Source organism: Myotis davidii, unplaced genomic scaffold (assembly GCF_000327345.1).
Source record: "Myotis davidii unplaced genomic scaffold, ASM32734v1 scaffold299, whole genome shotgun sequence".
NCBI classification, from domain to species: Eukaryota; Metazoa; Chordata; class Mammalia; order Chiroptera; family Vespertilionidae; genus Myotis; species Myotis davidii.
The window spans coordinates 1,974,704-1,984,406 of NW_006293088.1; the positions used below are offsets into that span (position 1 = coordinate 1,974,704).

The 9,703-nt window shown below is 57.0% G+C and overlaps 1 protein-coding gene across 1 annotated transcript in view; it reads right to left on the reverse strand.

Annotated features, from left to right (window-relative positions):
* PADI6 (peptidyl arginine deiminase, type VI) overlaps positions 1-9,703 on the reverse strand; it is a 20,767-nt gene that overhangs the window by 5,237 nt on the left and 5,827 nt on the right. The window contains exons 4-10 of the mRNA XM_006766664.1: positions 7,809-7,876; positions 7,235-7,343; positions 6,149-6,274; positions 4,406-4,590; positions 4,073-4,176; positions 1,930-2,041; positions 104-211 (exon numbers count right to left, since the gene is read on the reverse strand). Coding sequence (XP_006766727.1) covers positions 104-211; positions 1,930-2,041; positions 4,073-4,176; positions 4,406-4,590; positions 6,149-6,274; positions 7,235-7,343; positions 7,809-7,876 — 812 coding nt within the window. The remainder of the gene's footprint in view (positions 1-103; positions 212-1,929; positions 2,042-4,072; positions 4,177-4,405; positions 4,591-6,148; positions 6,275-7,234; positions 7,344-7,808; positions 7,877-9,703) is intronic.

Here is a 9,703-nt window from a genome sequence, read left to right on the forward strand (position 1 = left end):
CGAGGCCACCTGGGCCCTCTCCCCTGGCACCCCATCATTTCTGGGCAGGCAGCAGGCCTGAGAGGTGGGACCGAGTTCAGATCAGCCAAACCGAGCCCCACACCAGGGAGTATTTCATGGGGAAATCTTCGAGGTTGGAGACCCGGGGGGTGTCGAAGACCAAGGAGAGCGTCTTGTAGGGCGCCTGGGTGTAGCAGAAGGCCATCTCGTCCTGGAGGGACAGGAAAACAAGTGGGAGGTATTCTCGCTCCATCAGCTGCTTTCCGGCCTGGGACCGGCTCGCCTGGCACAGGGCTCCCTGTACCTGGGCCACCTCCAGGGGGAAAGGGGCAATAAGAACCCCTTCTTCCTGCCAACTCCTGCTCAGCCCTCAAAACTCAGCTCAGGCCCGGCTGGCATGTTCAGTGGTTGAGCATTGTCCCAGGAGGTCCTGGGTTTGATTCCCGGTCAGGGCACATGCCAGCTCGATCCCCAGTGTGGGGTGGAGGAGGCAGCCGCTCAATGTTCTCTCTCACCATTGATGTTTCTATCTCTTCCTCTCCCTTCCTCTCTGAAGTCAGTGAAAACATTAAAAAAACACCAAATAGGACTCTAAATCGGAGGTAGCTCTGCAATGGCCCCTTCTCGGGGTTTTGTCCGACCCGTTCTCCCATCCATCAGGCTTAAGATGGGCGTCACCTGGGGTCTCACCGTCTGCACCATCTAGGAACAAGCCTCGGCTTTATGTCTAAAACCCATTCAGCGTGGACGCATCCCTGAGGCCATGTGGGGAAGCCACGTGACCCCCCCTAAGCTATGCCAGGCCCTCCAACAGCTTCTCCCCGATTCCTGCCCCTTCCCCAGACCTGTTCTCGCTCAGCCGGAGGGTTCTTCTCGAACCCAGACCGGAACATTCACACCCTGATGCGTCCCTCAATGTCATCCCACCTTGCTCTGGATTCGCTTCTCTCCTGCCGTGGGCTGAAGAGGACCCCGACATACGACCCAGCACCTACCTGGCCTGTGGCCTCTGCACTCTGACCTGGCCCGCCCAGCCCCTTTTCATAGTGCAGCCCACACTATGACCTGCAGGCAGCTGTCCTCTGCCCAGAGGGCTCCTGCTTCTAACCCGATCTTTGCCTGGCCAGCTCCGGTTTCCCGAGTTTGAAGATTTTCCACCCTGACCACCTCGTTTGGTCTAGTAGCTCACGACAGCACCTCATTTCTTGCGTTTACAGCACCTGAGTGCGGTGTCTTTGCTAGAGCAGAGGCAGGGTGGTCCCTTCTGTTTTTTCTCTAACACTTAGAATGGTGCCCAGCAGGTGGCAATCACTCAGCTATTTGTGGAGGATGGAGCACCGGGGGACTTCCTGCTCTCAGATCGGCTGGACCCTGGAGCAATGCGCCAGCTTGGCCCACCTGTAGCTGAAGGTGCCGGACCCTTCCGCTGCCTAGGGCAGTGGTGGCGAACCTATGACATGCGTGTCACAGGTGATATGCGAACTCATTTTTTTGGTAGATTCTTTGTTAAATGGCATTTAAATATATAAAATAAATATCAAAAACATAAGTCTTTGTTTTACTATGGTTGCAAATATCAAAAAATTCCTATATGTGACAGGGCACCAGAGTTAAGTTAGGGTTTTTCAAAATGCTGACGCGCCGAGCTCAAAAGGTTCGCCATCACTGCCCTAGGGTGTTCTGTGGTCCTGACCACGTGCACTGAAATAGGAGGTAGACTCTAAGCTCAGTTCCTTAGGGGCTACAACATGGGCTAAGTCATTTCACCTGAGCCTCCATCCACTGAAGTCCTAAAAGCAGAGGCGCCTCGAGTTAGGCTTAGCTTCGCTGGGAAGGTTGACCAGAAGCCTGAGATGCCCGTTGTGTGGGCTACAGTCGGAATCCCCCCGCCTTTCCCCCACCAACAGGTCTCCCCAGGTGGGGCGTTACCTGGAGCCACCTGCCCAGGCGGTTGGGGTCCTCGTAGACAGACGCCACCTGGCTGTTACTCTTCTCGCTGAGCTCGGCCACCGTCTTCACAAAACCATGCACCTGCAGCTCTCTGCTGGGGGAGAGAGCAGGCGCTGGGAAGGCCTTGGGGCTGTCCCAGGGAAGGGGACACCTCCTTGCGGTTAGGAGAGATTATGTCCCTGCCCCCGAGATATGGAGAGTGCTGTCCCCCAACCTAGGGACACAGGCTGGTAGCTCAGAGCACTGGGCCAGCTCATGGCAGGGTCTGGTCCAGAACTGTTAGTATCTGTTCCCGCTCTGGTGGCCTAGGCTCTGTCCTCAGCCGCAGCCACATCCACATTACCTTCCACCCCTGCCCCAGGCTCTCCTGCCTGAGTCTACCCAGAGGGCCGACTCCTCTCCCCAGGGGGCTGTATTTCCACCCCGAGAAGTCAAGAAGCAAAGTGTCCCCTTGAGATGGCCAATGAGGTTGTCATGTTAGTACGGGTAGCAGGGGGTGGGCCTTAAATCCTAGGATCTTAGCACAGTTATCCTGTCCATAATGTATGCTGGTTCCTATGGAGATAAACAATGATGTTTGAGATTAAGAAGATCGCCCGTTTTATAAACAGACCCCGAGTTGATGCCAGCAAGGTCACACTATCGGAAAGTGTCAAAACCGGGGTCCTAGCTTGGTTCTGGGTATAAAACTTGCAGCCCCATTCTATGTTATTGTTCCAGAAACGCCGTTTCTGGGGTCTATGAGGCTACAGGAGCTGATCAGCCTGACGAGGTCTAGGGTGGCCTTGAGGATGTGTGCTGGGTAAGGACGGGTAGCCCCAGTGTCACAGCCATCTGTGGCTAAGCTGGATCAAGCCATGCCTGAATCCCACCACTATGGGGACTCCCAGAAGACCAGGGTTTCAGCCGATGCCTCCTGTGAGTGAACAACATGTCTTTTTCATTTTCTTTTGTTAATCCTCACATGATGTTTTTTTCCATTGCTTTTTTAGAGAAAAAGTGAAAGGGAGGGGGGCGAGGGAGGAAGGGAGGGAGGGAGAGAAACATTGATGTGAGAGAGGCACACTGATTGGTTGGTGACCTGGTTCTACATCTGGGGCCAGGAATAGAACCCATGACGCTTTAGTGTGTGGGACAGTGCTCTAACCACTGAGAAACACTGGCCAGGGCTGAACAACATGTCTTCAGGTACACAAACATTTAACTACTTAGGGAGACTGTGGTCCTCCTCGCCACGCGTTGCTGCCTCCGGGCCATCATGGCCTCTCTGGGTCCTTGACTTGACAGATCTCACTGGAGTCTGTCATGTGTTATCAGCAACACTCCTCGAGCTCCTGTCTTTTCCGTTCTCATTCTGAAACCTGTTGTTCCTCTGCGGACCCTGCCCCCAGCAGCCCATGGCGGAGGCTGTGGTCCTCCTCGCCACGCGTCGCTGCCTCCAGGCCATCGTGGCCTCTCTGGGTCCTTGACTTGACAGATCTCATTACCGACCCTACCTCAGCCTTCTAGCCCGAGATCCTGATCTAATGTCCAGTCCCGTCCACGCCCTCTCCCCTGCTCGCCCCGTCCAGTTGCTGGGCCAGAGGCTTGACCTCACGGGGACCTCTGGCCCTGGACTGCTCTTGTTCCCATCACTCTGCCCCTTCACCTTCCTTCCTCCCCGCTCCGAGTCTAGGATGCGTCATGACGATACCCTTGCCCACCGCCCACCTGGGATTATTTGCCTGGCAAACCTCCACAGGGGCCGCGGGGCCTGCTGGCCTTGACCTAGTCCCCCCCCTTCCCTCCGTCCTCCTGTCCCCTGCCTTCTTCCAGCTCTGCAGGCCTCCTGGCTGTCCTCATTCCTTCCTCTTACCTCGCGGCAGGGCGCTTAGTGCTCCCTGAAGTCACACCGTTTACTTGTCAGCCTCCCCTAGCACCTGGGGGGGACCCCTCACTGCTCCATCCCTCGCGCTGTAAGTGCTCAGACCCCTTTGAGGACCCTTGGGGACCAGGCAGCTCAAAGGGAAGGACTTCACTTTCCTGGGGAGAAGTCTAGTCCTCTACTCAACCGCCCACAGACAGATAAAAGGGGGTGCTGGGGCGGAAGCGGCCTGGCACAGGCAGCCCGAGGGGTTCTCACCTGCACAGGTAGATCTCTAGAGGCATCTGGGTGCTCGGGGTGAAGATGCAAGGAGCCACCCTGAACACGACCATGTCCTTGTGCACCAGGGTCTCTGGAGTGAACTGCAATAGGAGACAGGGTCCTATTGGTGACCTGGGTCCACATCTGCCGCCCCCGGCCTCCAGCTGCTCCGTGCGGCCACCTGCAGGCACTCACCTGTGCTGTCTTTCCTCCAAGAGGGCAGGAGACTCCAGCTCCGCCCACCACGCCTTCTCCCCTCTCCCCGCAGTGGACACTGCCCCTCCCCACACGGTTCCTGCTGCAAAGGTGGTGACCTCCTCGGGGACCTACTGTGTTTTCAGACTCTTCCACTAGGGCGACCGAGTAGGAAATCAGGCCGGAGAAGTTGGCGGATGGGAACTCCGTGGCTTCCACGTAGAAGGTCTCCTTCAGGGAGCTCTCCAGGGGGGGAAAGGTGTAGGTGTGGCAGCCAGGCCCCAGCACCAAGTCGAAGGTGAAGGTGTCTGAGTTGTCTGCTAGGAGAGGGTGGACAGGCCAGCTGTCACCTCACCCAGGGTCCCGGCCGTGTAGAAGCTGGGCCAGCTGCGCACGCTCCTGGGGCCTCCTGCTTCTAGTCTTCCAGAGGCTTCTCTGCTGGCCCCGAACCAGGCCTCGAGGCATCAGACTGCACAAGGTGAGTTCCTCCAGGACCCCCACAGCTCCCCAGCCCGGAGCCACAGCCCTTTCGATTCACTGCAGGGCTTCCAACTGTGTGACTGTGCAGGGGGCGGGGGGAGGGCGTTCCCAGCTTCATAGGCTGGATCACGGCTGGCAGCCCCCAGAGTTACTGCAGACCCAGCACCTTCAGCCACTCCAGGGCCCTGGGCTCCCCATAGCTGCTCCCCCCTAAGATGCTTCGCTAGGTAGCAGGGGCGAGTGGGTCCCAAGTTCACCTGCTACAAGCCCCTTACCAGCCCTCTCAGTTCTTCTGCACTTGACCTTCTGACCCAGTTGCCGGTTTTAAAACAAAGCTAAGGTTTCATTGAGGACCTACTATGTGCCAGGAACTGTGGGGAAGGCTCACCGGCTCATTGGCCTCCTCACCCCCAAGAGGCAGGTGCTATGATTAACATACCCATATCCGGATAAGGAGGGATAAGAAGTGGCAAGAAGCCTATGACCCAGGCACGACATGGTCATCTTACCTAGAAGGCCCTTTGGGCCCTCGCCTCACAAGCTGGCCCTGTTCCCACGCTGGACACAGGCTGGTCCATTATATCTTTATTTTATTTATATATATAGTTTTTTATTGATTTCAGAGAGGAAGGGAGAGGGAGAGAGAGCTAGAAACATCAATGATGAGAGAGAATCATTGATTGGCTGCCTCTTGCACACCCCCTACTGGGGATTGCACCTGCAACCCGGGCATGTGCCCCTGACTGGAATCAAACCCAGGACCTTTCAGTCCGCAGGCTGATGCTCTATCCACTGAGCCAAACCAGCTAGGGCAGGCTGGTCCATTATAAACCACAGGTTCAACAAAGGCCCAGCTGAAGCTAAACATGGCTCCACTTTCTAGAACAGGGGCAGGCCGCCTGCCTGCCAGATTGATAAGGGCTGAAGGTGGCAATGTGTGACGTGGTGCCCGAGACGGACATGCCAGCATCGCTGCACCCGGCTTCCTGGCCTCTGCATTCTGGAAGCCCAATCTAGTGGGGTCCTGGTTCAGAAATGTCCGAAATGCAGGCCGTTCCTCTGGCAGGAGAAACGGGGAGGAGCCGTTACCTAATCTACATCGGCAATCACGCTCGTTCTAGCTATTGTGCATGTCGCCTCCTCCAGACACGAAAACCCAGCAGGACGGGCACCCACACTGGGGAGAGGCCCCAGGGTGCAAGGCCTCACCCACGTGTGAAGACAGTTCAGTGGCTGTGGCAGCCAGACAATCCCAGGCACACAGGTCTGGCCACAGCAGACCCTGGCCTGCACCTCTAGGACCCCAGCAGGTCTGTGAGGGGACCCTGTGGTGTGCGGGGTGTAGCCACAGCTCACCTGGAGGTGAGGGAGGAGGCAGGGCCGGTGCTAAGCACTCACCTGGGGGCCGATAGACTCTCGCCTTCTTGGCCTCCTCCTTGGAGGTGTAGAGAACCAGCCGGTAGGTCTTTAAGAAGCAGCTGGGCCCCTGGACGCTTAGCATCATCGGGGACAGATTGTTTATTTCTGGGCAAGAGACAAGGCCAAGGGTGTCCGGAGGCCAGCACTTCGGGGGCCGGGGCTTGTGTATTGGAGCGCCGGGACCTCCACCCCCTGTGCTGGCCCCAGCCACCCAGGCCGGCGTTACGTCTCGGTCCCTGGGAGGCCACAGGAAGCTTGCAATCCTTGAGCCCACTTTGAGCGAGGATGGCCCTGACCCCACGAGGCAGTCCACAGGCACCCAGGACGAGGCCTGGAGTGGTCAGTTCAGCGAGGGGTTTCCCTCCAGCCTCGGTGTAAACGGCTAAGACCTAGAACCTAGGCCCCGACCCCACCTCAGACCAGACCGAGACTGCTTTCGCCTGAGCCGGTCAGGGTTCCTGCCCCGGACTCAGAGGGCTTTTAGAAGAGTCTTACATGCCCCTTTGAGTCTTCATTTAGTCTTCTAGTCCACCTTCTAACACAGCGGTTCTCAACCTGTGAGTCGTGACCCCTTTGGCGGTCGAACGACCCTGTCACAGGGGTCGCCTAAGACCATCCTGGATATCAGATATTTACATGACGATTCATAACAGTAGCAACATTAAGTTCTGAAGTAGCAACGAAAATAATTTTATGGTTGGCTCACAACATGAGGAACTGTATTTAAAGGGCCAGAAGGTTGAGGACCACTGTTAAGGCATCGGTGTCATGCCCATTTTACAGATGGCAAAACAAGGTCAGGGACGTCAACATGCTCAAGTTCATAGCCAGGAAGTAACTGTGTGTTACAGGACATCAGAGCCCATGCTCTCCCCATTGGGCCGTGGGGCCTCCTCCTTCCTACTTACAAGCTTCAAGCCATTGATGAGAGACTTGATTGGCCCGGATCAGGGACCCGGGCCTGGAATCTGGGTTGGCTGAGGGGTGGGGCCATGAAGCTGGGACAAGGCAGAGCCCCGGGTGGGAAGGTGGCAGCATCCCTGGTTGGGGCCAGTTCTTTCTTACCCTCAGACAAGAACACCTTGGTCTTGTCTACATCCTGGGCCTTGCCATCCCGGTTGCAGTTCACCAGCAGGATGGCTCCCCAGCCATTGGGGCCCCAGGCCCAGTTTTTCTGCAAAGGCGATAGGAATGCTGGCTCAGGAAGACGTCAGGTGAATCCTCTGCTTCCCAGATGCCTCCCCCCTCCCCCTTCATCGGGGGCAGAGCCAAGTTTTTCTTTAGGGTGATGGGAATCTCTAGGTCAGAATCTGCCAGCTCAAGTGTCTTACAGCCCGAGGTCCGTGGACCAAGAGCAAGGGAACACTGTCCAGGGACGGGCCACCGGCTTTCCACTGGGGTCAGGAGAAGTGGGGACTGACGGGGACCGCTAACCCCCTGCTCTTGCTGGCTGCACCACCAGGCGTGGATGTCAACTCAGTGTTGCCAGGCATTCTCGTTTTGTGAAAAGCTAGAAACGGGCTTTATCAGCTCTGATCTATGTTGCAGCACTTCAACCGACATGAGGAAGGTCACATAGCAAGGTTGCTGCCGGGTGTGGGACCGGGGCCCTGGTCTGCACTGGCCCCCGCTGCCTCACCTTAGCCCATTTGTCACTCGCCAGCTCCACTTGCCCTCTGCGGTAGATGTCCGCATCCAGGGAGACCCCTGCAACAGGAGGGAAAGGTCGGCCCCTGGACTGCTGGGCGCAGCCTCAGAGCCGTGGCTAAGCCCCCGGGGCTGCCCAAGGCCGGCAGCAGGGCCTTTGGGGTGCTTTCAGCTTAGCAGAGAAAGTTCCTCAGAGATAGACCGCTTCTTGTGAGGAAGCCTGGAGAGGCCCAAGTAGTCCTGTGTCTCCCCCAGCCCCTTGGGAACTCGAAACAAGTCCACTGTGGTCACGATGCCACTGCGTGCCTGGTGGCCGCTCCCCAGGGGACCCCTCCCTGGAAGGCTCGCCTCCCCAGCCTTCTGGAAGGCTCCTGGCCCTCTAAGACATAGGGAGGGCTCAATACCTGGCCACCGCAAGCCCCTTCCACGCTTAAGGACCCGGGCTCCGCCGAGGTGTCACCGTAGAGGCCCTTCCTGCCATCTACGGTTCACGTTCTCCCCTCCCCACCACTAAGGGACCACCGTACGCTTTTCCAGTCGCAGCTTTTGGCACCCGACATGCTGTTTCCCAACCGGAATGTCAGGGCCATGGAAACGGACGTTGGCTGCCCTGTGCACCTGGCACTGAGCTTAGCCAGGAACCAGGGACCCTTCTAGGTCCTAGGGCAACAGCTGCATGCCAGGCGGGCCCTTCCTCCTTCAGGTGTAAAGCCGTGTGCGCGCACACACAAGCGGCAGGGGGAGAAGACATAGCAACACACACATCTGTCCGATGGTAAAAGGGCCATGGGAAGGAGGAAGGGGATGGAGCGGGTTGTCTCTGTTTTAAATGATCAGAGGGATCTTCCAAGTGGAAACGTGACCAGAGCCCCGAAGGTGCCCAGAAAGCGATCGTGTTAATACCGGGAGGAAAAGCAAATTGCATAGGAAGTGCAAGGTGGCAAGGTCAAGGGTCAAAGACACACACGTGCCAGGGCAGAGTGAGCGAGAGGAAGAGAGATAGGGCACAGGTTAGAGGTCCTGTGGACTAGCTCTGTGGGTAATGGTAAGGGGGGCGGGAGGGTGAGGAGGGAGACATTGGCTTTCTTCCAAGGCCATGGGGGGCTCAGATCCAGGGGGACATTAGCTGATATCCTGCCACAGGTGAGCTGCTCACGGGGCTGAGCTAAGACTGGACCTGTCAAATGGCAGGGGCGGAGCAGGTAACCCCACCGGGGGGCCTGCGCAGTGACACAGGCACAGGCAAGAGAGGACAGCAGCTCAGACCAGGCTGAGGGCATTGCACGTGGCGAGTAGGTTTAGCACAAGATTCTCGGATCAACACAGGCCACAAGGAGAATAAGGGTGGCACTAGGTGCTTGGTCGGATCAGCCTAAAGGATTGACTATCTACGGTGATGAGGTAGGGAATTAAAAACAGGTGCTTGGGGTAGAGAGATCTGTCCAGTTTGGGATATACTACGTTTATGGTGTTGGTTAGATACTCAAGAAGTTGTGCTGGGTCAGCAGATAGCCAAGCCAAGTTTATGGGAGATGCTCAACTAGAGTTTGGGGAGTCATCTGACTGTAGAGTCATGTGACAAGCTGCCCGAGCCCCGAGGCACTGAAGGGCTCCAGGAATATCCACTAAAGCATCGGAGAAGGACCAGCCAGCTAGTAGTGGGAAAACTGAGGGCAGGCAGGGTCCCTGGAGTGTTTCAAAGGGAACATCCAAAGATAACAGGTTGTTTGAAATACTGATAGAGGTCAAGGGAGAGGAAGATCGAGGCGACCACTGGCCTCAGTGGAGTAGAAGTTAGGATCCTCAATAAGGGCAGTGCATGTGCGAGGGGTGTCTGACTGGAGCAGGTTCGAGAGGGAGGGAGAAGTGGAGGATGCAGGTAGGTGG